The sequence below is a fragment of the Arvicanthis niloticus genome (genome assembly GCF_011762505.2).
Source record: "Arvicanthis niloticus isolate mArvNil1 chromosome Y unlocalized genomic scaffold, mArvNil1.pat.X SUPER_Y_unloc_1, whole genome shotgun sequence".
NCBI lineage: Eukaryota > Metazoa > Chordata > Mammalia > Rodentia > Muridae > Arvicanthis > Arvicanthis niloticus.
The window spans coordinates 536,826-564,439 of record NW_023044978.1 but is presented as its reverse complement, the minus strand read 5'-3'; the positions used below and the strand labels follow the sequence as shown (position 1 = coordinate 564,439).

The following is a 27,614-nucleotide window of genomic DNA, read 5'->3' as shown; positions in this document are numbered from 1 at the left end:
GAAGACCCTCGAATACCTAGGCACAGGGGGAAAGTTCCTGAACAGAACACCAATGGCTTATGCTCTAAGATCAAGAATCGACAAATGGGACCTCATCAAATTGCAAAGCTTCTGTAAGGCAAAGGACACTGTCAACAAGACAAAACGGCAACCAACAGATTGGGAAAAGATCATTACCAATCCTACATCTGATAGGGGGCTAATATCTAATATTTACAAAGAACTCAAGAAATTAGATGCCAAACAACAAAATAACCCCATTAAAAAATGGGGTACAGAGCTAAACAAAGAATTCTCAACTGAGGAAACTCGAATGGCCGAGAAGCACCTTAAGAAATGCTCAACATCCTTAGTCATCAGGGAAATGCAAATCAAAACAACACTGAGATACCACCTCACACCAGTCAGAATGGCTAAGATCAAAAACTCAGGTGATAGTAGATGTTGGCGAGGATGTGAAGAAAGAGGATCACTCCTGCATTGTTGGTGGGGTTGCAAGCTGGTACAACCACTTTGGAAGTCAGTCTGGCGGTTCCTCAGAAAACTGGACATAGCACTACCTGAGGACCCAGCTATACCACTCCTGGGTATATACCCAGAAAATGCCTCAACAAATAACAAAGACATATGCTCCACTATGTTCATAGCAGCCCTATTTATAATAGCCAGAAGCTGGAAAGAACCCAGATGCCCTTCAACAGAGGAATGGATACAAAAAATGTGGTACATTTATACAATGGAATATTATTCAGCTATTAAAAATAATGAATTCGAGAAATTCTTAGGTAAATGGATGGATCTAGAAAATATCATCCTGAGTGAGGTAACCCAATCACAAAAGAACACACATGGTATTTACTCACTGATAAGCTGAGATTAGCCCAAAAGTTTGAAACAACAAAGATTCAACTACCAGACGACATGAAGCTCATGAAGAAGAAAGAACAAGTGAGGATGCCTAGGTCTTTCTTAGGAGGAGTAACTAAATAACCAAGGGAGCAAATATGGAGACAAAGTGTGGGTCAGAATCTGAAGGGGGGGTTGTAGGGAGACCATTGTGTCTGGGTATTCATTCCATAGGCAGTCATCAAAAATAGACGCTGATAGGGATGTCAGGATGGGAAAGCTGACAGCAGCCTGATATAAGGCTGTCTCCTTAGAGGTCTCTCAGAGTCGGACATACCCAGAGACAGGTACCCACAGCTATCCATTAATATGATCAAAGTTCCCAATGGAGGAGTCAGAGAGTAAATTGAAGGAACCGTGAACCATAAGGGCTGGTGGCCCTGTGAGGAGAGCAAGAATACCAACCAGCCAGAGCTCCCCAGGGTCTAAACCACCAGTCCAGGAGCACATAGGGAGAGACACATGACTCCAGCTGTATATGTAGGGGAGGATGGCCCTGTTGGGCATAGGTGGGAGACAAGATCATTGGTACCCTGAAGGCTGAGCACTGAGGGGGGGGAATCTGAGGGTGGGGAGGGAGGCTGGGGGTAGGTGGGTAAACACCTTCATAGAGGCAGGAGGAGGGAGGATGGGATAAGGGGTTCCTGGGTGGTGGGGGAAATATGGTAAGGGGATAAAATTTGAAATGTAAATATTATATCCAATAAAAGGGGAAAAATAGAAAAGCGGTTAGAACCAACATTCTTAATAAAATGTCAGCCCTCTTTAAAAAAAAAAAAACCTATCTTGATACTAAAATTTGTTTTGAGAATTGTATATTGCAGAATGATCAACCTTGGTGTATCTACTCAACAAGCAAGCTGGGCAGACCTGCTCAAACCTCTGAGGTCCGTGAATTCTATCTGGAGGCAGCGAAGACACAGCATCAGAGGATTGTCAACTTGCACTCCCCCCCACCCCTCTTCTAATATCTCAACGCCCATAATCAGCTTGAAGAAGCTAATGATGAGTCAGCGCCCCTATTCCCTGGGCATGGGGACTAAGGTGGTAAATGTTGGGCTGTCTCCCTAGGAAAAAGTAGTGGTTTTGTCGGAATAGAGAGGATTAGCTAGGGTTTATTGCATAGCCATAACCTATTAGTAGAAATCTGTATAATTAATATCAAGATGAAGATATAAATTCTTAAATGGCACCAATTTACTTTGTTTACAAATTTTAAGGTTTTCAGTGGCATGAGCTTTTTAGTGATATAAGAGTGAGATGAATATTGTTACTCTCATAGGCATTGTACCAGTATAACACACTTAGGAATACAAAGCTTAGACCCAGTCCTTCTTTAACTTTTTTAACTGATTTGAGATGGTCAGCCTGTGAGTTAAGGGACTATAGCAAATTCATGACTTGGAGTTTATTATAAGGGTGTTCTCTATGTTTTATTTAGAAGTAGCTGAGTGGAGTTAACATGCAACACTCCAGATTACCTTACATGGATAGCTGGTTTTCAAAACATCAGAAATCCTTAGAATTGACATGACAAACATTTCAGTATTAATGTTCATTTTCATTAGAGACCTGTCTGCTCCGGACAGCTTCCTATGTTAAACTCTAAGAAGAAATTGAGCATCCTTGGAGTTACTCCAGTTGTGGTGAGACAGCCACTAGGCAAGAATTGCCACTTTCCTTCTACAGACAAATTACTGTCCAGAAAAGGATACACTTGCAGAATAGTCGACTGATTATATCTGCCTAGACAGAGTAATCAGCCCTTAATAATTCTGCAGCACTAAGGTCTGTCAGATGATCCTGGGCCAGAAGGCAGAAGAACAGATGCTCCAACGTTTCGAAGTAGAGCGAGTGTCCAGGTGTTCAGAGGTCTCTATAAATTGGCTAAGTTTTAGAAGCTATGCTTGGTGCTTCCCACAATTATAGTCAACTCAGTCATTCTGGATTTCTGATGGGGTTGAAAACTTATAGCTATTTACTTTGAGAGAAAAGATCTGGGTGTATGGTCATCAGCTGACATTCATCCTAAAGCCAAGGAAAAAGCCAGGTTCAGAACTAAGTGTTTTAATTAGGATAGATGACAGAGGTGCTGGTTAGTCAACAAAAGGATGGACTGGGTATTAGGACTATCTTGTACCTCACTGGTACAAAAGGCATAATTATGCTCTAATTGTATTTTGAGAGAAAAGTTTCCTTTTAACAGGAAGGGTGATGTGTAGGAGGAGCTAAGGTGGGAGGAGTACTGAGAGGAAGAAAAGGAGTAAGAAGAGGAGAAGAAGAAGGAGAGGAGAAGCTAGGTGATGAAAGAGAGATAGAGGGGGGAAACAGGGAAGCAGATGTTTACGTATCTCCACCAGTCAAAGATAGTTGATATATCTAGGTTGGGTAGTGGGTTACACCTCTGATTGAACAATACCAAACTTATAAAGCCTATGATTAACATTTCTTAAAAAAATGTATAAATGCAAAAAGGAAAAGGGGGCATGGGATAGGGTTTTTCTAAGGGGGGGGGGAATGGGGAAACGGGATGGTATCTGAAGTGTAAATGAAAGATCTAATTAAAAAAAAAAAACAAAAAAAAAGAATATATTTTATGAAAATAATTACATTAAAGCACATTTAAAACATAAAAATGTGGTTTTAAACTGAAGATGATCTCTGAGATAACTTTTTATTGTAGAATTCTAACAAAGGCAATTTTGATCAGAATGCTTAATGCAAAACATCATCATTTTAACCATAAGATTATTTCAGAATTTCTATGTTACAATAAAGGTATTAAGATAAGAATATTTCTTGGTTCTAAAATCACACAGATTACTGTAATTGACTAAGGATTTTTTCTGTCTTTGCATATCTCTTTTTAATTTTTATTTTAATTATTTTTGTAAAAACCAATTTTTTGTTTTGATTTAGATGTATAACTGTATAAGGACTTAAGATCTAAAAACAAATTTTAACAAAAAATAAGTTTCAACTATATGAAGTTTGATTTTCATTTGTGGAATATAACCCTCACATACTCCTGCATGACCTTCACATTCTGAATATCCCCAAGTGTACTAAATGAGATTGTTCTACTTAGTTCTAGAAGGACTGTAGTTAACAAAGATGGCCAGTTCTCACTCCATCACCTCTCATTTTTTTTACTTTTCTTGTATGAGATTGAATATGTACTATGTTTTCATTAGTGTACTTCTCTTCCTTAACTGGGTAACTTAGCAGCTTTTTTAGTTCTTGTTTTATGTAAATATACTGTTTAATATTTATGTTATCATGGAACTTATTTCCTACATCTATAAAGATTAAAAGATTTGCTGTCTTGTAGCAAAATACTTATTCTCCTACATTGGTGATTAGAGTAGAAGAGGAGGTGGAACTGGGAGAGAAAGAGTGAAAGGGGAGGGGAGAAAAAGAGAAAAGGTAAGAGAAAGTGGAGGCTATCAGCCATAGAGAACCACAGATGGATAGAAAGCTCTCCTGGATAGCAACTTCTATCAAAAGGTTAGATAATGGGTAAAAACTCTAATTGTGTGGGCATCTTGTTAATTGAGCATTTCTAAATATATAAATCCTTTAGATACATCATTAGGGGGTTCGAATCCTTCCTTTCTTTTTTTTTTGTATTGCATTTTTTTATTAGATATTTTATTTACACTTCAGATGCCATCCCCTTTCCCCATTCCCCCCACCCCCCTTAGGAAACTCCTATCCCAAGCCCCCTTTTCCTTTTTGCATTTATACATTTTTTAAAAATAATGTTAATCATAGGCTTTATAAGTTTGGAATTGTTCAATCAGAGGTGTAACCCATTGACCAACCTAGGTATAACAACTATCTTTGACTGGTGGAGATACATGAACATCTGCCTCCCTGTCTCCCCCCTCTTTCTCTCTTTCTTCATCTAGCTTCTCCTCTCTTTCTTCTTCTTCTCTTCTTACTCCTTTTCTTCCTCTCAGTACTCCTCCTACCTTAGCTCCTCCTACACATCACCCTTCCTGTTAAAAATGAAACTTTTCTCTCAAAATACAATTAGAACATAATTATGCCAATTTGTACCAGTGAGGTACAAGATAGTCCTAATACCCAGTCCATCCTTTTGTTGACTAACCAGCTCCTCTGTCATTTATTCTAACTAAAACATGTAGTTCTGAACCTGGCTTTAGGATGAATGTCAGCTGACGACCATCCACTCAAGTCTTTTCTCTTAAGGTCAATAGCTATATGTTTTCAACCCCATCAGAAATCCAGAATGACTGAGTTAACTATAATTTTGGGAAGCACAAATCATAGTTTCTAAAACTTAGCCAATTTATAGAGACCTCTGAACACCTGGATACCTGCTCTACTTCAAAGCGTTGGAGCATCTGTTCTTCTGCCTTCTGGCCCAGGATCATCTGACAGACCTTAGTGCTGCAGAATTATTAAGGGCTGATTACTCTGTCTAGGCAGATATAATCAGTCGACTATTCTGCAAGTGTGTCCTTTTCTGGACAGTAGTTTGTCTGTAGAAGGAAAGTGGCAATTCTTGCCTAGTGGCTGTCTCACCACTTTTGTTGAAGATATTTATTGGTCCTTTAAATTGGGAATCTTTACTCTCATCTATACCTATTATCCTTAGGTTTGGTCTCCTCATTGTGTCCTGGATTTCCTGGATGTTTTGTGTTAAGAACTTTTTGCATTTTGTGTTTTCTTTGACAGTTGTGTCAATGTTTTCTATGGTATCTTCTGCACCTGAGATTCTCTCTTCTATCTCTTGTATTCTGTTGGCTTGTGTCTATGACTTCTGATTTGTTTCCTAGATTTTCTATCTCCAGGGTAGTCTCCCTTTGTGATTTCTTTATTGTTTCTACTTCCATTTTTACGTCCTGGCTGGTTTTGTTCAATTCCTTCACTTGTTTGCTTGTGGACTCTTGTAATTCTTTAAGGGATTTTTGTGTTTCCATTTTAAGGGCTTCTACCTGTTTACCTGTGTTCTCCTCAAATTCTTTGAGAGTGTTATTTATATCCTCCTTGAAGTCCTCTATCATCATCATTAGAAGTGATTTTAAATCTGAATCTTGCTTTCCTAGTGATATGGTGAATTTAGGACTTCCTTGTGTGGGAGAACTAGGTTCTAATGATGCCAAGTACCCTGGGTTACTGATTCTTATTTCTTGTGCTTGCCTTTTGCCATCTGTATCTCCTTAGTGCTACCTGTCCTGTCCCTGACTGGAGCCTGTCTTTCCTATTATCTTGGTTATATCAGAATTTGTGGGGTGGGTGTAACTACTGGGGTAAACACTGGGGCCCAAAATCTGCTCAGTGCTCAAGCTCAGACAGGATACTGCCTGAGTTAGAGCACTTGGGATCCCTGCTTCCTCTGGGTTCTTAGAGATTGGGAGCAGAGCTGCCACCCAAGATCTGCTCAGTGCTCTGGCCCAGACCAGAAGGAATCAGTGCTCCTGGCTGGGAGTGACATTCTGGGTCTTTGTGGGTCCCAATTACTCCCTGTTTGGTACAGGCCTTGCCGTCAGCTTACCTAAGATACTTCCTGAGTTAGAGCACCTGGGATCCTCCCTTCCTCTGCGTTCTTGGAGATTGGGGGCAGAACTGCCACCCAAGATCTGCTCAGTGCTCTGGCCCAGACTGAAAGGAAGCTAGTTGAAGAATTTTTTATAGCTTCAGTCTTATTGCTGACTGTGGATTTATAAAAGTGTTTTTCTTGGCTTAATTTTGGAATGCTATATGCATGTCAGATTTCATCCATTTCTTTTAGACTGTTTTTGCGGGGGAAGCAGAAAATAGTTATTTTTCTTTTGTTGAGTTTTCTACCTGGCTCTTCATTTCAGCCTACGTCCTTTTCAGTGTTTCTATCTACTGGTTGAATTCAGTTTTCAAGTCTTGGATTCTGTTCATCATTTCAGTCACTCTTGTACTTGTGTTTTCTTGAGCATCACTCAAACATTTAGTTGCCTTAAGCATTTTCTTCTTAATTTTGTCAAGTTGTTTCTTTGTGTCTTTTTTAAACTTCTTGAGTGATGAAATGTATGTTTATTCTATTAAATTCTGTGTTCTACCATTCACATTGGCAAGCTTTTCTTCAGGGCTGGTAGGATTTAAAGTGAATATACTGGCCTGATTTTTCATATTATTGATATTCTTACAGTGAGATCTAAAAGATCACTTTTTAGTTTTGTGTTTGCTGAGTTGGAGAAGAGAAGGTATTGGGTAGAGATGAGTCTAGAGGCCGGAAAGGCATAGGTGAAATGAAGTCAGGTAGGAAGATAAGACTGGATGCGCTTCTTGTTCCAAGCCAGCAGTGTGAGGTAAGGTTGAATATGATGTGGAAGACTCCTGTGATTTTGGGGGATCAGGAGGGCAGTAAAAGGTAGACCTAAAGGGACCTGAATGTGCTTTCAGGTAGGGTTGATCCTCTTAAAGCCTAGAGCATAACTGTAGTGTGGGCAGGAAAGGTCAGAATAGGCCATGAAGTGTGATCCTAAAGATGCCTAGAGGTTGGGTGCAGCGCAGGTGTGAGTAACCAGACTAGACCAGGACACTGGCTGTGGAATCCAAGCTATATCTGGCAAGTTTTAGAAAAATAATGATCAAGTGATTAGGGATACTCACCAGGATAGACTCCAGAAGATGTGGGAAGCCTTAGTATGCAGTAGGATGGTAGTTAAGGTGTCATTCCTTCAATTTTAGTAGGTAGTTTTGTTGGGTACTATAGACTGGATTGGCAATTGTAATTTTTCAGAATTCTTCTTTATATTTAACTTGACTCTTTTTCTACCTTTTTGTAACCTTTCCTTATTTGTCATTTACAAAATATTAATGATAATATATCATGGGGAGATCTTTTTTTGTCTTTGGTATTCTGTAGGGTTTCTATATATGGACAAGTATTATTTCTTCCTCAAAATTGGAAAACTTTCATGATTTTACTTCAAATAATTGTACTTCTTTGCTATGATATTTTCTTTTCTATGTTCAGTATACAGACAGTCATACACATACACACAGAGATAGAGAGACAGAGAGAGAGAATGTATCTTTTTTGTTGCTTCTGAGTCCTCCAATTTTTTTCATAGTTTTATATATTTATTTTTTAATGTTAATTATATCATATCTACAAAGAGATTTTACCTGAGAAATATGACTCTTTTATCTTTGGGGTTGTTTGTTTGTTTGTTTGGGTTTGTTTGTTTGTTTTTTGTCTATGTGATTCTTAGTTTTAAAAGAGGGACTTTCCAAGGTGTAATATAAAGGAGAAATATAAAGTTGAAATTTGTATTTTACAGTAAGGCATTGGCAGGTTTACTAAATACAACGTCCTTTCTTCCTACAGGTTAGAAACGCCACAACTCACCCTGACTGAACTACAGATTCTTCTCAAACAGATGGGTACTTTGCCCTGTACCATGCATCAGATTGATGGAGTTAAGGTGAAGAGTGGCTGGGGATAATGAAATTATTGTTAACAGGAGATACATGAAGGAAATCTCAAGTAATAAGGGAGTTATAAGAACATGATTGTTCTAAAGAAACCCCCCTCCTCCTGTTTTGTTCTTTATTTTGGGGTTTCATTTGGTTTTGGTGTTGGTGTTGGTTTTGGTCATTTTTTTTTTTTTTTGGTTTTGTTGGGTGTGGTTTTTGTTTGGTTGGTTTTTTGTTTTCTTGGGTTTTTTTGTTTGTTGGTTTTTTGTTTTCTTGGGTTTTTTTGTTTGTTTGGTTTGGTTTGGTTTGGTTTTCGCCTTGTTTATTTTAGTTACATTCATTTACTGAAAGAAGGAATTAAGCTTGAATACAGAGAGTCAGTATTAGGGTTCTCCAAAGTAGTGGAAAAGAGCTCTCTAAAGGAGGTACTGGGGTAGCTTACAAGCTGTGGTGTGAGTAGTCCAATAGTGGTTGTTTCTTGATAGAAAGGCCAAGAACTAGTAGTTAAAGAATCCCTTATAAAATCAGGTTCATTCCTACCATCACAGGAGACAGGAGTTCTCATACTGCCCTTTTGCTTTTAGTCTTATACTATAAGAAGATATTCTCTAAGTAAACATTTTATATTAAGGATACTAGCAAGTATTAAAACTGCTTACACATGGAAGGCTGACTCTTGTTACTAGAAAATGGAACTATCGGAAGTTTCGTTTTTCAGTTTCGAGAGGCTTTTCCCAGTGATAGGATTGTATTAAGTTCATTTCAGAAAATTAAATTTAGATCAGATTATTAAAGAGAACATAGAGTATTCTGACAAAGTATCACATAATTAAAGAGAACATAAGGTATTCTGAAGGGAAAAAGATTGAGAGTGAGGATAAGTTAATAAGAATCTATTAAGAGGAATTATAGATTGATTAATTAGATAGATTATTTGGTTATTTAGATGGCTAAAATCTTTATTTCTACTCTAAAATTTTGCAGGATGTTCTGCAGCAGGTGGAAACATACCAAATTGAGACCCGTGAGGCTCTAACTTCACTGCCTTATAGTTTAGAAATACTTCAGTCCCTGATGGAAAAGGGTCAGCAGCTTCGTGTGGAAGTGCCTGAAGCTCATCAACTTGAAGAGCTATTGGAGCAGGCACAATGGCTAGATCAAGTGAAGCAGGCCCTGGCTCCCTCAGGCCAGAGGCACTCTCTGATGATCATGAAGAAGCTTTTAGTTATGGGAACCAAGGTAGCCTCCAGCCCTTCTGTGAATAAAACTCGAGCAGAGCTACAAGAACTGCTGACTATTGCAGAATGTTGGGAGGAAAAGGCCCATTTCTGCTTGGAAGCTAGGTAAAGAATAACCTCTTCCCATTTGTATTTTCCTTGTGGCCTTTATTGAGACTGCTTCAGAGTATAATTTTCATTAGATATTTTAAGCATCAAGATAGTACCCAAGCATCCTAGGTTAACCTAGTCCTGTATATGTAAAATGCCATACCAATCCTTAAGGTTTCTTTTTTTATTATATTTGATCATATAAGGAGATCTTTCTAACACTCTTTCCCTACATGTCCAACTTTATATTTTTCTCTTTCCCTCTCTTAAAAAAAAACAAAGAAATCAAATTTTCAAACTTAAAATAAGAAAACCAATAAAATGAAAAATAATAAAATAAAACACACACACGCAAAAGTATGAAGTCCATTTTGTGTTAGAGACTACTCCTAAGAAAAAGATCTGCCCAGGACTGTGGCCAGTACATCAAGTGATAATTGAGTGGAAAAAACCAATTTTGTTTCTCCCAGCACATAACAATTACAATTAGCCTTCTGGCTAAGGATGGTAATTTGTGTCAACTTACTCTCTCAGCAGTGGGATTTTGTCTCATTTGAACTTGTATAGGTCACCTGTTTACTGTCAGAACCTCTGAGTTCACATGTATACTAGTCCAGAAGACACTTTTTGGAGCTATTCTCTATCTCTGGCTCTTACAAACAGTCCTCTTCTGGCAAAGATTCCTTAAGCAGAGGGGTTTGATTAAATAATCACATTTTAGGCTGAGTGCTAGATCCAAAAGTTCTTATTCTCTGCAATAGTTCAGTTGTACATCTGCATTAATTCACATCTACTCCAAGAAGCTTCTCTGATGAAAGTTGAACTGTGCTCTGATCTGTAGTTACAGCAGAGTGTCATTGGGAGTCATTTTATTGCTATGTTCCTTTAACAGAATAATAGTAGTCTTGTCCCCACAGTGCCCTAACAAGACACCTTATGCCACCAAGTAGAGCCTGCAGTCCCCAAAATAGGTTATATCTTATTTGAGTTAGTGGCCCAAGGAATCCTATAGTTCCCCATGCCCCAAGTCACATTCTTTAGCCTAAACTATTGCTTACTCTTCATTACCTTGCTTTACATGCTTACAAAGACCAACAGAAAGAAATTCATCTGGTCTCCAACTAGAGGCTTTTTACCCCCTACTGATAGCATCCATGTACTGATGGTATACTTCACTGTAATTGAGGAGAAAGATAATTATCAATATCACCAGGTGCAAACCTGAATGCAAGATATTGGTGCAATAGTGGTGTAGTAAATGTTATAAGAATAACCAACCACTTTTTGCTTGGATTTATAGCCCATTCATGAGATGAGATCCATACATGACATCTTTAAAATAGGACTGAAAGCCATAGGCTTGGGGGAAATCTTTTAGTACTTTAAAGGAAAAACTGTCAATGTATTTCTTTGCTGAGTTTGTTCTCAGATTATCAACATTATTAATTCAGTATATAGGTGACCACTGTGTCCTTACTAAGACTTATAGCATTATTATTCACTTGCTTTATCAAATTTTTTATTGCTTATACTTTTAGCAAGAAACCTATTAACTATAATATTAAATAATATAACATTTATATTATTTAAATATTATATTTAAATATAATACAACTATGTTAATATTTAAATATAATACAACTATATTAAATATTATATTTAAATATAACACAACTATAATATTAAATACAAATTTCTTTTTCTCAAACATTTTTAGCCAAAAGCATTCTCCAGCCACTTTGGAAGTTATAATACGTGAGGCAGAAAATATTCCTGTCTACCTGCCTAACATCCAGTCTCTGAAGGAAGCTCTGACTAAGGCACAGGCTTGGATTGCTGATGTGAATGAAATTCAAGTGAGGATGATGGTTTCTCCTCCTCTCCCTCCTCTTTCCTCCTCTTCTTCTTCCTCTTTTTTCTCCTTCTTCCTCCTCTTTCTTTTAGATTGATTACTTATGCAGTATTCTGCCTGCAAGTATGCCTGCAGGCCAGAAGAGGGCACCAGATATCGGTTTCGAGTCATCATGTGTTGCTGGGAATTGAACTCGGGTCCTTTGGAAGGCCAGCCAGTGCTCTTATCCTCTGAGCCATCTTTCTAGCCCCTAGAGGATCACATTTCTTACTTTGCTACCCAGACCTGCAAGATGAAAAAAGACCATCCTATTTCAGTTTTTTGTAGAGTTGGAGTTGTGGGAGGAATTGAGGATGGAAAGTTAGCTAAGTTAAGATTATTGGGATAAAAAACAAGGAGAGAATGGCTTGGTCCAATGCACAAGAGTTGATCAAAACAAGAGTAAAGAAGCAAGTGATTAGATCAGCCATCACTGTTTTGGTTCTGAGCCAGCAAAAGGAAGAATTTTGTAAGAAAATTAGTTTGCCATTTTTTCTTTTTTCAAAATAAGTCTGTATTTTATCTGCACTGTGATTATAAGGTACTGTATATAACCTTACTCAACAAATGTAAACATAATACTTGACATAATTTAATTGTGCCTACCTCAGAATGGTGATCACTACCCCTGTTTGGATGATTTGGAGGGCCTTGTGGCTGTGGGTCGGGATTTACCTGTGGAGCTAGAGGAACTGAGACAGCTGGAGAATCAGGTACTGACAGCACATTCCTGGAAAGAGAAAGCTTCTAAGACTTTTCTCAAGAAGAATTCTTGCTACACACTGTTAGAGGTGAGATTTGATTACCTTTACCACATAATTTTCTGTGCCTGACCCTGGTTGTTGAGAAAAAGCACATAAGTGAACATGAATTTTTGAGACATCTCAGGGAGATGAAGGGCAGTAATCCCTTTCTTCTATCTGCTAATAGGTTCTCTGCCCATGTGCACATGCTGGTTCAGTCAACACCAAGCGCAGTCGGTGGATTGAAAAGGAGATGGGGTTATACAAATATGACACAGAATTGCTGGGGCTATCTGCACAGGATCTTAGGGATCCAGGGTCTGTGGTAAGCAGCTTGACACAGATGGAGAAAATGTAGCTCATGGTTATCTCCCTAAAAAGAAAGTAGCCTAGAAATGGTATGTTGTATGGGTTGGTTGCCCATAAGCAGACCATTTATACAACAAGCCTATTATTTTAATTTGGGAGAAGGGTAAAAGGGCTAATCCAAAAAGAGGATGCTTAACAGCTTTTCTCTGTCCTGGGTTCAATAGATCATGACCTTTAAGGAAGGGGAAGAGAAAGAAAAAGAAGGTATCTTGCAGTTGCGTCACATCAACTCAGCCAAGCCCAGTCCAATGTCCTCATCGATGAATGCCTCTGCAACCTCCATTTGTATATGTGGGCAGGTCCGTGCAGGAGTGGAAGCTCTTCGATGTGATCTCTGTCACGACTGGTTCCACGGACACTGTGTGACTGTACCCCGACTACTCAGCTCCCTAAGGGCCAGTCATACTTCATCTCAACTGCTAGCTTGGTGGGAATGGGACACCAAATTCCTGTGCCCACTGTGCATGTGATCAAGGCGTCCACGCCTGGAGACCATCTGGTAGGACTACAGAGACTATCTGTAAGGCTGCCTGAGGGTGAAGCCCTACAGTGCCTCACAGAGAGAGCCATTGGTTGGCAAGGCCGTGCCAGACAGGCTCTAGCTTCTGATGATGTGACTGCTTTGTTGAAACAGCTGGCAAAATCTCGCCAACAACTACAGGTTGAATTAAGACATGAGAAGCCCCCTACCTCTCCTTCAGGCCTTGCCTCTGACTGTCTGACAGAGTATAGTGTCAAGGATACCCTTAAGGTAAGCTGTCCAGCCTAGTTTTTACCTTCAAATTTCTATATTTTAGAGTGTTAATACCTTCCTTAAGAATCTGTTTATCAATGTCCTTTGGGTCAGTCCCTCTCCCCTATCCTCTATCATTCTAGATTCCTGATACTCATAGCACTCCATATATCAGTGGTTTTTAGCCTATGGGTCATGACTCCACAGAGGTTGAATATCAGATATCTTGCATATCAGATATTTACATTACAATTTATATCATTAGCAAAATTACATTTATGAGTATCAACGAAACAGTCACAGCATTAGAAAGGTTGAGAACCACTGTCCTATGTGCTCTCTGTGAGAAGTTAACAAAGTTTCATTTACAGTGGATATAAAGAGCCTGATTTTTTTTTCAATTTGATTAAAGTAATCCATTCCTGCTCTTCTTCTCAGGAAGAGGAGGAGTTGGTACTAAATGAAGACAGGCCGAAAAGTTCTGAGAAGATTGCTCCAAAGGAAAGTTCATGTAAAAGAGGTATGTCTAGGTGTTGGTAGGCTAATGAATAAGGTATAACCAGAATGACTTTCTGTGTATTCAGCTCTTTTGTAGTAAGGAGAATTAAACCAAGATCCTATTGTAAAAGAGCTGTCCCCAAATCCTCCAGATGAGGAACTGCTTCCTTCGCTATTATCTCAATTAACTGGTCCTATACTGGAACTGCCTGAAGCCACCCGGGCCCCCCTAGAGGAGCTTATGATGGAAGGAGATCTACTTGAAGTTACCCTAGATGAGAACCACAGTATTTGGCAGCTGCTGCAGGCTGGGCAGAATCCCAATCTAGAGAGGATTCATACACTTCTAGAGGTGAGGAGACGTGTCATGGATATTCCTTGGTATCAGTAAAAACATGAACCACATACACCTTATTTTTGTTTGTCTGTGTATTGTAGCTTGAGAAACCTGAGAACCCAGAGAACTGGTCAGAGGAACAGACACCAGAGAGGCGGCAGCGGCGGAGGCAAAAAGTGGTTATGAATAGAAAGGGTGAGGATTTTGCTCAAAAAGAGCTAGAATCAAAAAGAGCCAGGAGTTCAAGGATTGAGCCTAAGAGAAAAAAGTTTCAAGAGCCAATACATGAGGATAATGTGCTCTTGACACACCATACAGAAAATACAAACATCTTAAAAGAGCACATGAACAGTGTAAAAAGAAAGGATCCAAGCCCTTCATCTTCTTTTCCTTCCTTAACACCTTTGCTACACCTGTCTTATTTTCATCAGCAAAAATTATAATAGTATGTGATTGTTCTTTTTTTCTTCCTTAGTCTTTTTCTGTTCTCCAGCCCTTGTTCTTACCTTCATCATCTCTTTTCTTTGTTGTTCCCTTCCTTTCCTCCATTTTACTCTATTCCTACAGCTTCCTCTGCCCTTAATCCCCTCAGACCACCCAAAAGTATTTATTTCTTATATAGTGCTTGACCACAATATTATTTTATCCTTCCTCTAATAAATTTTTATGCCTTAGTTCCTAAGAACAATGTCCTATATGCGTTTCCCAAAATTTTGTCAGCAATATTCTTGGGACTAGCATAGATAAAGTGATGGCTTTAGTTACCTCTATTCTAATCTGGAGAGGCAAAAACAAAATTTGAGAATGCTAAAGTTTATTACTTTTTATTTTTAAATCCTTCATCATCCTCTATATAATCCCTACATCAAATACTTATTAAAACAAGTGTCTTTCATTTTACATTTTCATTCTATCTATTACCTTTTTCTCTTTGGCTCACATTCTTAAAGAACATTTGTATTTTGTAATTCTTAAGCAAAATACAGTAATGTAAACTAACCATAGTTGTTTATTTTTAATTTTGTTTCTTTTGATGTTGTTGTTATTGGTGTTGTTAAAAATAAAACAGTATGGTTGGAAGTGCATCTGACTTGTACTTCTTGAATTTAGGGAAAGAAAAACCAAGGATGGAAATCATTGTTATTGCGGGAATCAATAAAATTTGTTTCTGGACTTAATACTTACCCGTATCTGGGTTCTTGATTCTCTTTGTTTCTTGATACATGTTGTCTAAGTAATGCCTTCATAGCTGTAATTTCCTAGTAAATGTCAAAATACAATGACTCCTCTTACTTTCTCTTTTATTATATTGTTTTAGTGAACTTATAATGACTTCATTTTTCTTACATAGTTGTTTTTGAATCCTAAATCTTATAACTTCAACAACTTTATTTTTTACCCCCTCAGGACTACTTTTCAGTTTTATTCAACTCATTGGTTGTCATGCTTTATTGTATAAGGTATAAGTAAGTCAACAGCATATAATACTATATACCATCTCCAACACTAACCTTTTTCCTATGCTTACCCATACTAGTCTTATTCACACTTAATCCCTTGTTTTTCTACAATCAGTGTATCACAAAGCTCATTTATTACTAAAAAAATAATTATGGTTCCCTACCCCGGTTTTACCTTTCTTTATATAATAATGGTTCACTAATTTATTCATTTTCAAATAATAAACTTCTTTATATCATTTCACCCAAATTTAATTAGTTAAACCTTCCCATGACCTTTTCCTCTCCTGTATCTCCCTGTCCTCATCTTTGATTAAACCCTTACTATTTTGAGGCTGGAGAGATGACTCAGTGGTTAAGAGCACCGGTTGCTTTTCCAGAGGACCGGTTTCAATTTGCAGCATCCACATAGCAGCTCATAACCATCTGTAACACCAGTTCCAGAGAATCTGATGCCCTCTTACAGGGATACACTCAGGTAAAACACCAATGCATATGAAATAAAAATGAATAATTTTTTTAAAAAACATTCTTCCATTCCCTTTTATAGGATAGTTAGATTAGATAGATAGATAGATAGATAGATAGATAGATAGATAGATAGATATTGTTAATACTCCTATCTATGGTATAGCCTGTTTTTCTTTTTATGGGGCTCTTTATGAGTTTCTACAGTACAGAAAGCTAACCATACAATTTTAAGTATCCAGAGCTAGGATATCCATATGAGTGAAACTATGCAGTATTTGTGTGAGTCTAGCTTCACTCACTCAGTATAGTTTTTTCCAAGTTCTGCTCTTTTCCCTAAAATAAACATGATTTCATTTTAATTTATAACTGAAATGAGTCCCACTGTGTATATATAGTATAATTTCATTATCAGTTCTTCAGCCGGTAGACCTCTAGGCTGATTGGATTTTCTAGCTATTATGATAAGACCTGAAATGAATATAAGTAGGCAATTATCTCTGTAGTAGGATGTGGAAAACAATTACATTCACAGTTTTAACAAAATAAATAAATTCATGTTTATTTTTCAAGAAATTCATTAAAAACAAGGACATTAGGGATTTCGCAGGCAAACATATGGAACTAGAAAACATCATCCTGAGGGAGGTAACCCAGACTCAAAAGGACAGGCATGGTATGTACTCACTGATAAGTGGATACTAGGGACAAAGTAGAGGATAACCACGTTATAATCAACAGTCTCAAAGAAGCCAAATCACAAGGTGGGCCCAAGGGAGGATGTTTGAATCTTTCTCAGAGGGACAAACAAAACAGATACAGGAGGCTGATGGGTAGAGGGAACTTCTTGGGAGAGGAGATGTGGACAGGAGTGGGGCAGGTCAGGGGTAGAACAGATGTAGAGAGAGTAGGGGTGAGAGTAGACACATGCAGTGTGTGTGTGTCTGTGTGTGTGTGTGTGTGTGTGTCTGTGTGTGTGTGTGTCTGTGTATAAGCGGGGAGAGTGTGTAATCTCTAGGTTGTACCAGAGACCAGGGATGGGCGGAGGCCCCAGGGAGTATATGGAGGCAACTAGCTGAATCTCCTGGCAGTGGGGAATTTGGACCTGGAAGTGGCCACTTCCACTGCAGGCAGTGGAGGTATAAGGACAGTAACCCACCCATAGAAACTTGGACCCCAAATTCATCCCAATGACAAGAAGAATAAGGAAAATATGGAACACAAACTTAGGGAAAGGCCAAGGAGTGACTGGCATTTCCACCTGAAATCCATTTCAAGGGCAAGAACCAATCCCTGGGTATTAATGATTCTCTGTTACATTTGCAGATAGGAACCTAGCATCACTGTCCTCTGGAAGTTAATCTCAACAGCTGACTGAAACAGATGTTGAGACCCATAACCAAACATTAGATGGAGTTTGGGGAATCTTGTGAAAAGGTGAGAGAAGGACTGAGGAACCCCTAGAGGACTCCACACGTACTCCACAGGAAGACCAACAAACTCAACGAATGCAGACCTTTGGGGGTTTCCAGTGCCTGAAAAAAAACAATCAAAAAGTGAACATAGGCTGGACCTAGGTTGCCTGCATATGTAGCAAATGAGCACCCAAGGCTTTATGCAGGTCCGAAAACACCTGGAGCAGGGGCTGTCTCTGATGTAGATCCTGTTCCCCTAAATGGTCTGACTTGTCTGGCTTCAACGGGAGAAGATGTGTTTAGTACTACAGGGACTTGATCTGCTTGCGATGGGAGGGTACTCAGGGGAGCACCCAGTGGAGTCTCTTTCCTGGACAAGGAGAAGGGGGAGGGGAATGGACAGAGAATCTCATAAGGAGACACTCCAAGGAGAAGGACAGCTGATATTGATATATAAAGTGAATAAATTAATTTAATAATTATTAAAATAATAAAGGAACACAAGTAGGTTGTGGGTTGCCCTGGTGCTGGTGGTATTTTGATGCTAATACTGCTTCCTCAAGAGATGCTGCCCCAAGGCAGACTGGATGACACACTCAGGTGATTTCATATGAACATTCTCCCTATTTTCACTAGTCAAATAAAGGCCAGTGCCTGTGATTCCTCAGTGGAAGAGAATGTTGGGGCTGGAGGGTTTTTGAGAGGGTGAAGAGAGAAAGGAGGAAAAGGGACTAGGAGACAGAGGAGTCAGAGGAATACTGAGGAAGAAGAGGTGAAAAGAAGATGGAGCAGAACCACATAACCTGGAGAAGCTGAAAGTAGAAGAAATTCCATAGCTGGGGAATAGAGTAGTGTAGCAGTAAATCTGCCCAATTTAGGTGTGCCATTTATAATTATAACTAAGATGTGTGTTCTCTGCATGGGCAGATTGGGATTGGAGATTTATTTACTGCGACAAATTAGTGCCCAATGTATCGAATAGAACTAAATTAACTTGACCTACAAGTCCACTGCCCTGCCCCAATCCCTGATACATGGCTGGGACAGTGGGATTTTTCTACAGAAGATCCATATTTATCACCCTGTATAAAACTCAAGTCCAAGTGAACCAAAGACCTCAACATAAAACCGGATACACTAAATCTAATAGAAGAGAAAGTAGAGAATAGCCTTGGACACATTGGTACAGGAAACAACTTCCTTAACAGAACACCAACAGCTCAGGCACTAAGCTCAACAACTGATAAATGAGACTGAAAACTCATGAAACTGAAAAGCTTCTATAAGGCAAAGGACACCATTGACAGGACAAAACTGCAGCCTACTGCAGGGAACGGATCTTCACCAACCCTACATCTGACAGAGGGGTCATATCTAAAATACATTAAAAAACTCAAGAATTAGACACCAAAACCTCAAATAGCCCATTACAAAATGAGGTATGGAGTTAAACAAAATTCACAGCAGAGGAATCTCAAATGACCAAGAAGCATCTAAAGAATGTTCAAACTCTGTAGTCATCAGAGACATGCAAATCAAAACAGCTCTTGGATTCCATCTTACACACATCAGAATGGCTAACCTCAGAAACTCAGGGAAATGGCACATGAATGGTGAGGATTTAGAGCAAGGGAAACACTCCTCCATTCCTGCTCCAACTGCAAACTGGGAAAATCACTCTAGAAATCAATTTGACTCTTTCTCAGAAAATTAGAAATTCTACCCCAAGTCTCAGCTATACCAGTGCTGGGTACCCAAACAGTACTCGAGCATACCACAACTGTCCACCTGCTCCACTATGTTCATAGCAGTTTTATTCAAAATAGACAGAAACTGGAAATACCTTGGATGCCCTCAAAAAACAATATATTTGTATATGTATATAAATTAATAAAGTGGACAATGTACACAATGGAATACTACTTAGCTATTTAAAGAAAAGGATATATTGAAATTTGCAGGCAAATTATTAGAACTAGAAAATATCTTGGTTGAGGTATCCAAGCCTCAAAAGAACATGCCTGGTATTCTCTACCCATTCCTCCTCCCCTTTTTCCTCACCGTAAAGTACAAGATATCCTTGCTATAATCTACAGATTCAAAGAAGCTAAGTAACAAGAAGGCCTAAGGGAGGATGTTTGAATCTCAGTCAGAAATTGAAATAAAACTGTCATTACAGGTGAAATATTGGTAGGAGGGAACTGGACGAAGGTGGAGAGGGGATGGGTAAGAGAACAGGGAGGGTGATCAGCTGTGGGGAGAGCTGGGAAGAGAGGGCCAGGAGAGTGGATGGAAATTGGAGCAAGGTGGGTGGACTTCTTTAGGATGTACCAGAGACCTGGGATGGGGGAGGCTGCAAGGAGTCTCTGAGGGTGATCCTAGCTGAGAATCCTAGTGGGGGTGGGGAGTGGTTATGGATCCTGAAGAGGCACCTCCTGTAGCTAGGAAAGGACTCCCAGAGGAGGGTTAAGGACACAATCACCTTGGGAATTTAACCACATAACCTTGGGAATTTTACCAGTGCCTGATGAAAAAGATCCTGAAGAGAAGAAAAGGCCCTTGTTCCCTCCCACTTAATACTGTGCTGAACACCCTAGGATATATACAACAGACTCTGAGGAAAACCCAATAAATACAAGTCATTTCTGGGTCAGAAAAGAATTTATTCACTGGCTGACAAAGACACATTATGGGTCACCCAGTATCATTATCAGGGATGGGTCACTCAGTTGTTGTAGTGTCAGAGGGGAGACCCAAGCCCTCTTATAGTCTGCAATGTACATGGTCAGAATTTTAATGATCAGTCCCAATACCTCCACTCCTAAGGGTCAGGAGTGAGTAAGGCACCCCCAGCTGCTGCAGGGAGAATCTTATGTAGGTCTTTCATGACTTTTGTAAGCAAGCAAAGCTTAACTTTTGCTATTCAAGTTTAGTGTAAACACATTGTTCCAAGGTTTTTGTTTTTGTTTCTTTTTGTTTTGTTTTGTTTTACCTCATTGTGGTCTTCCAGTTTGGGAGAGCCTCCTCTTTCAAGTCAAGTCTACCTGGTTCTCAGGAGGTGTTTGTTGTCCCTTGGTTTGAAGAACAGTCTGAACTATAGGAACTTAAATCTCATTTTACCAGAGAAATACAAATACAATTACCAAGACTTTGGAAACAAAACTGCAAGTGGAACAATAAGAAGAATGGGGTCCTGTCATTTTTCACCCATAGTAAAATCAACAGTGAAGTCAGAAATGGTGGAGTCAGCTTCTAATACCATTGTCCTAAGCCAGTACTTGTTTGGATAAATGTCTAGCATAATGTGGAGACCAACGGGAGATGATCTCAGGGTACAAGATGAGAAAGTCAATCCCCAAAGTAGTAAATAAAAGTGATCTAAACCACATACTCCTTGGCTAGCATAGACAAGCAACATTTTGGGAGAAATGGAGGAACAAACAAACATAAAACACCCTTCACAGTAACAAACATATACAAAGAAACACACAAATAGTCGCACACGGACACAGAAAATACACGAGCATTTATAAAGGGCCTCACAACCTATGCGTACATGTTTACTTAGGGTCACTCAGAATTGGAAACTACAAGTGTGCCTGTACAATGAACTGGACAGAGGCAGGTATACGCTTACCCATGAAGCACTGATATGAATATTCAAGTTAAAGGCCAGGCTGTCCAGAAGCCAGTGTAGCAGTGACAGGGGACAAGAATGCTGGACATTAGGTTGTGAGGGTCACAGGCGTGAATTAGGCAACTGGACTGCAGCTAGCCCAAGAAATTCTTGAATCTTGCCAGGTCTCCAAGGGACTATGTTTGTGTCTGGCCAAGAAGGTCCATTAAAAGTGTTTTCCTGGCCAGCAGCGAGCCGGAGCTCTATGGAGGTGGTGGAGGGTACCAGGTGGTGGCTGCAACAGCTACTCCTCTGAGCTGAGAGTTTCAGGCAGGCCCCTGAAACTCTCAGCTCCTTCCTTCCCCTTCCCTCCCCCTTTTTTGTTTTCGTTCCCCTTTCCCCTCCCTTCCCCGTCCCCGTGAGGAGGCAGCTGCGGTGGCAGCTGCTGAGTTCTAGGTGAAGGCTTTTCATTTCTACCATCCCCTCCCCTCCCCACCCCATCCATTAATATTATTCTTTTGAAGATTTTTCGTTGTCAAGCCGCCAAAGTGGAGAGTGCGATTGCAGAAGGGGGTGCTTCTCCTTTCAGTGCTTCTTCTGGCGGAGGAGGAAGTAGGGATGCACCTTAGCACTATCCTGGCAACAGCGAGTTCCTGGGGAAAACTCCAGGGCAAAACGCTCAGAAATGGATTCCTGCACGAAGCACTAGACGAGATGACAACTCCGCAGCAAACAACTCCGCAAATGAAAAAGAACGACATGATGCAATCTTCAGGAAAGTAAGAGACATACTAAATAAGCTTACTCCTGAAAAGTTTGACAAGCTATGCCTTGAGCCCCTCAATGTGGGTGTAGAGTCTAAACTCATCCTTAAAGGGGTCATACTGCTGATTGTGGACAAAGCCCTAGAAGAGCCAAAGTATAGCTCGCTGTATGCTCAGCTATGTCTGCGATTGGCAGAAGATGCACCAAACTTTGATGGCCCAGCAGCAGAGGGTCAACCAGGACAGAAGCAAAAAACAACATTCAGACGCCTCTTGATTTCCAAATTGCAAGATGAATTTGAAAACCGAACCAGAAATGTTGATGTTTATGATAAAAGTGTGAAAATCCCCTCCTCCCTGAGGAGGAGGAACAGAGAGCCATTGCTAAGATCAAGATGTTGGGTAACATCAAATTCATTGGAGAACTTGGCAAGCTTGATCTTATTCATGAATCTATCCTTCATAAGTGCATCAAAACACTTTTGGAAAAGAAGAAGAAAGTCCAACTCAAAGATATGGGAGAGGATTTGGAGTGCCTCTGTCAGATAATGAGAACAGTGGGACCTCGATTAGACCATGAAGGAGCCAAGTCCTTAATGGATCAGTACTTTGCCAGAATGTGTTCCTTAATGTTAAGTAAGGAATTGCCAGCCAGGATTCGTTTCCTACTGCAGAGTACCGTAGAGTTGCAAGAGCACCATTGGGTTCCTCGCAAGGCTTTTCTTGACAATGGACCAAAGACAATCAATCAAATCCGTCAAGATGCGGTAAAAGATCTAGGAGTATTTATTCCTGCTCCTATGGCTCAAGGGAGGAATGACTTCTTCCTGGAGGGACCGTTCATGCCGCCAAGGATGAAAATGGATAGGGACCCACTTGGGGGACTTGCTGATATGTTTGGACAAATGCCAGGTAGTGGAATTGGTACTGGTCCAGGAGTTATCCAGGATAGATTTTCACCCACAATGGGACGTCATCATTCAAATCAGCTCTTCAATGCCATGGGGGACACATCATGCCTCCCACACAATCGCAGTTTGGAGAGATGGGGGGCAAGTTTATGAAAAGCCAGGGGCTAAGCCAGCTCTACCATAACCAGAGTCAGGGACTCTTATCCCAGCTACAAGGACAGTCGAAGGATATGCCACCTCGGTTTTCTAAGAAAGGACAGCTTAATGCAGATGAGATTAGTTTGAGGCCTGCTCAGTCATTTCTAATGAATAAAAATCAGGTGCCAAAACTTCAGCCCCAGATAACTATGATTCCTCCCAGTGCACAGCCACCATGCACTCAAACACCACCTCTGGGACAGACACCTCAACTTGGTCTCAAAACTAATCCACCACTTATCCAAGAAAAGCCTGCCAAGACTAGCAAAAAGCCACCACCAACATAGGAAGAGCTTCTTAAACTGACTGAAGCCGTTGTGACTGAATATCTGAACAGTGGAAATGCCAACGATGCTGTCAGTGGTGTGAGAGAAATGAGAGCTCCAAAACACTTTCTTCCTGAGATGTTAAGCAAAGTGATTATCCTATCACTTGATAGAAATGATGAAGATAAAGAAAAAGCAAGCTCTTTGATCAGTTTACTCAAACAGGAAGGGATAGCCACAAGTGACAACTTCATGCAGGCTTTCCTGAATGTATTGGAGCAGTGCCCCAAACTGGAGGTTGACATCCCCTTGGTGAAATCTTACTGGGCACAGTTTGCAGCTCGTGCTATAATTTCAGAGTTGGTGAGCATTTCAGAACTAGCTCAACCACTGGAGAGTGGCACCCACTTCCCTCTCTTCTTACTTTGTCTCCAACAATTAGCTAAATTACAAAACCGAGAATGGTTAACCGAACTTTTTCAACAAAGCAAGGTCAATATGCAGAAAATGCTGCCAGAAATTGATCAGAATAAGGATTGAATGTTGGAGATTTTTGAAGAAAAGGGACTGAGTTTCTTATTCCCACTCCTTAAATTGGAGAAGGAATTATTGAAGCAAATTAAGCTGGATCCATCCCCTCAAACTATATATAAATGGATTAAAGATAACATCTCTCCCAAACTTCATGTAGATAAAGGATTTGTGAACATCTTAATGACCAGCTTCTTACAGTACATTTCTAGTGAAGTAAGCCCACCCAGCGATGAAACAGATTCTTCCTCTGCTCCTTCCAAAGAACAGTTAGAGCAGGAAAAACAGCTGCTGCTCTCTTTTAAGCCAGTGATGCAGAAATTCCTTCATGATCATGTGGATCTACAGGTCAGTGCCCTGTATGCTCTGCAGGTGCACTGTTACAACAGCAGCTTCCCAAAAGGCATGTTGCTTCGATTTTTCGTTCATTTCTATGACATGGAAATTATTGAAGAGGAAGCTTTCTTAGCTTGGAAGGAAGACATAAATCAAGAGTTTCCAGGAAAAGGCAAGGCTTTGTTCCACGTGAATCAGTGGCTAACCTGGCTAGAAACTGCTGAAGAAGAAGAATCAGAGGAAGAAGCTGACTAAAGAACCAGCCAAAGCCTAAAATTGTGCAAAACATACTGTTGCTATGATGTAACTGCATTTGACCTAACCACTGCGAAAATTCATTCTGCTGTAACGTTTTTCACAGTATTTAAAGCAGAAGCACGTCAATAAGGTTTCCTTCTGCATAAGGTTTTTGTAGTGTGATGTCTTAATCATAGTCTACCATCAAATACTTTAGGAGTATCCTTAATGTTTAGATAGAATATTAGCAGCATGCAATAATTACATCCTAAGTTCCCAAGCAGAGGCAGTCTATTGCAAGGACCTTCTTTGCTGCCAGTTACCATAGGCTGTTTTAAGTTAGAAAACTGAATAGCAATACTGAATACTGTAGAGATGCACTTTGCTCAGTAATACTTGAGTTGTTGCAATATTTGATTATCCATTTGGTTGTTACAGAAAAATTCTTAACTGTAATTGATGGTTGTTGCCGTAATAGTATATTGCCTGTATTTCTACCTCTAGTAATGGGCTTTATGTGCTAGATTTTAAAATCCTTGAGCCTGGGCAAGTGCACAAGTCTTTTTAAAAGAAACATGGTTTACTTGCACAAAACTGATCAGTTTGAGAGATCATTAATGCCCTTGAAGTGGTTTTCGTGGGTGTGAAACAAATGGTGAGAATTTGAATTGGTCCCTCTTATTATAGTATTGAAATTAAGTCTACTTAATTTATCAAGTCATGTTCATGCCCTGATTTTATATACTTGTATCTATCAATAAACATTGTGATACTTGATGTAGTTGTACATGACTTCAAATAGTATCTGCAAAGTTATGGAGAATTGTTCATTTTGTTTTGAGGTATGGATTTATCTCAGTTTAAGAACTTGGGAAAATTTTAATTTCATAGTCTTAATCAGTAGTGATTCAGCCTGTAAAGTAACATCCCTTAATTCAAGCATTAAGTTTTTCACCTTGGAACTGTTCCCTATCAGTCTTGTTCTAATGTGAACTGTCCATTGAATCTGACCTTTAGCATTACAGGCCTTTTGTTAACTCTTTGGCCCTGCTTTCTAAGCACCTTAGGAATAAGCTTGTCTCATCCACCAACCTCTTTGCCAAGGTATCTGCTTAGCTCTTAATCTCCATTTATTCTTCACCACAAAACAAGAAACTGAAAAACAAAACTGCATGGTTTTAGAACCAAGCAAACTTTAAGTCATCCTAAAATTGGCTCCCTCCTCTTGCTTTTTTTTTTTTTTTTTTTTTGCCTTTGCATATTCAGTTACTTCACCTGGAATAGTCAGTGGTCCCCTCACCCTTTAACCTTCAGGTGTGGTATAAACGTCAAAGAACTAGCTTTTTTCTGCTGGGACAATGAGAAGTTTGTGTCAAACTCTGCTGCAAAAGAAAAAAACATTATGCTTTGGCATGGAATTCAGAGAACAGTTGGCCATAGAAATAGACTGGGTGGTCAAGTCCTGTGTCCCTTGTCAAACGTCATTTCTCAGGTGTCCCCAACTCCTCCTGGTGACCAGAGCCTACAATAGGTGGAGTAGGGACAGATAAACCCTTGCTGCCTCCCAGCAGAACCATGTTCTGCTTTGGCGGCTCTTGTTATCAAGATTTGCAGTAGAGTGGAAGAGAAGTGGACAGCCAAGGAGGCCCATCCCACATCTCAGCCTAGCCTGTGGTCCACTACCCATTCAGCCCATGGTAAAAGCAGAGCTCCAAGAGGATAGTGTAGCTGTGTCTTGAATCATTTCTGAGTGAGATGATGAATTTAAGTTTTGTGAGCTTCAATCTTAGAGAACTGCAGTAATTAGAAATTTAAGAGCAATTCAAAATTAGGTTTAGGATCCAAAATGTTCTGGATAAAAGATTGTCTTTGAATCTGAAGCTTGATTGACTGCATGATAATTGAGTTAGGGCTAAAAGAACTAATTGAAACGATCTGTGTATACACCACTCACTAGAAAAACTAGTAATGAATAAATGCTTGGATAGTGAAAAAAAAAAGTGTTTTCCTGCCATGTCTAAAACTCCTTTGCCTAGGCCTGTGTTAAGTTCCCCCAAAGAAACCAGTTTAGAGACACTTTGCTTTAGAGTTCTTCATTTTCTTATGCAAACCAATTAATTTATAACACTGAAACAGTCTTAAGTGCAGATATTAAAGAACCATCTCAACAAGGAGAAAAGTGTATTTGTCAAAGTTCAATATACCTTCATAATAAAGTTCTTCAAGAAACTAAAAAGAGAAAGAACATCTGAACATAATAAAGATATGACAAAGCTGTAGACAACATTATACTAAATGAGAAAAAAATGAGCAACGCTTCCTGTAAAACTATGCAAGTACTATAAAACATTGTTATGTTCTGTATTTCGGAAAAAGAAAATCAATAGCTTTTTTATACACCATTAATACATATGTGAAGGAAGAAGATAGAAAAATGCACACAAAATTTACAACATCTTAAAAGAATGCCTCAGAATAAACCCAGTTAAGGCGGGAAAGAAGAGAAACTCCTAAACTGAAAATGTTAAAGGCACAGAAAAGTTTTGGTAAAAATATTAAAAGATACATCTTACAGGCTAAGGAAATGGCTGTATTATTTAAATAGCTGTATTAGTGAAAGCAGTCTGCATATTAAATGCAACATTCATCAAAATCCCAATTATATTCTTTACAGAAAAAGTTCAAACTAAAGAAATATTAAGACTCCAAACAAATCACACCCTGTCTCAAATTATACTACAGAATCATAGCTCTGAAATATCATTATATCTCAGAGGAAGGGCAGCAGTATAACTCATTAAACTATAAACAAGGTTATGGCTCCATAAAAATTAATACAGAGGTCTATGCCTCAAAATCCACACCTGTAATCACAGTATTGGAAAGGATAAATCAGATCACCCTTGCTATGTAACATGTTAGAGTCCAGCCTGGGCTACATGAGACTCAATATATTTTAATAAAATATATAACATAAAAAAGAAAAGCAGTAAAATTATACAAAAAATAATTGATTAAAACATGAAGTAATTTTAGGTGCTCTCTAATATTGATAGTTAAAAACAGTATCACAAAATCACTAGTGAATCCTTACAAACTGGGGACTGCTGTGATTGTTCCGTAGCTGCACAGTCATCTCCGTACAAGGTTCATAACTGGGATTTAAGTTCTTGTCAGATGTC

General features: G+C 39.3%; 1 protein-coding gene and 1 pseudogene across 1 annotated transcript in view; both read left to right on the top strand.

Moving 5' to 3' along the window:
• LOC117695945 (lysine-specific demethylase 5D-like) overlaps positions 1-15,408 on the top strand; it is a 35,745-nt gene extending 20,337 nt beyond the window's left edge. The window contains 10 exon segments of the mRNA XM_076706138.1: positions 8,210-8,339; positions 9,316-9,674; positions 11,377-11,515; positions 12,162-12,341; positions 12,481-12,618; positions 12,827-13,154; positions 13,157-13,413; positions 13,834-13,915; positions 14,046-14,245; positions 14,332-15,408. Of these exon segments, the coding sequence (XP_076562253.1) occupies positions 8,210-8,339; positions 9,316-9,674; positions 11,377-11,515; positions 12,162-12,341; positions 12,481-12,618; positions 12,827-13,154; positions 13,157-13,413; positions 13,834-13,915; positions 14,046-14,245; positions 14,332-14,673 (2,155 nt within the window). The 3' untranslated portion in view covers positions 14,674-15,408.
• A 6,422-nt stretch (positions 15,409-21,830) lies between these two features.
• LOC117695944 (eukaryotic translation initiation factor 4 gamma 2 pseudogene) lies at positions 21,831-25,209 on the top strand (annotated as a pseudogene).
• Positions 25,210-27,614: the final 2,405 nt, after the last annotated feature.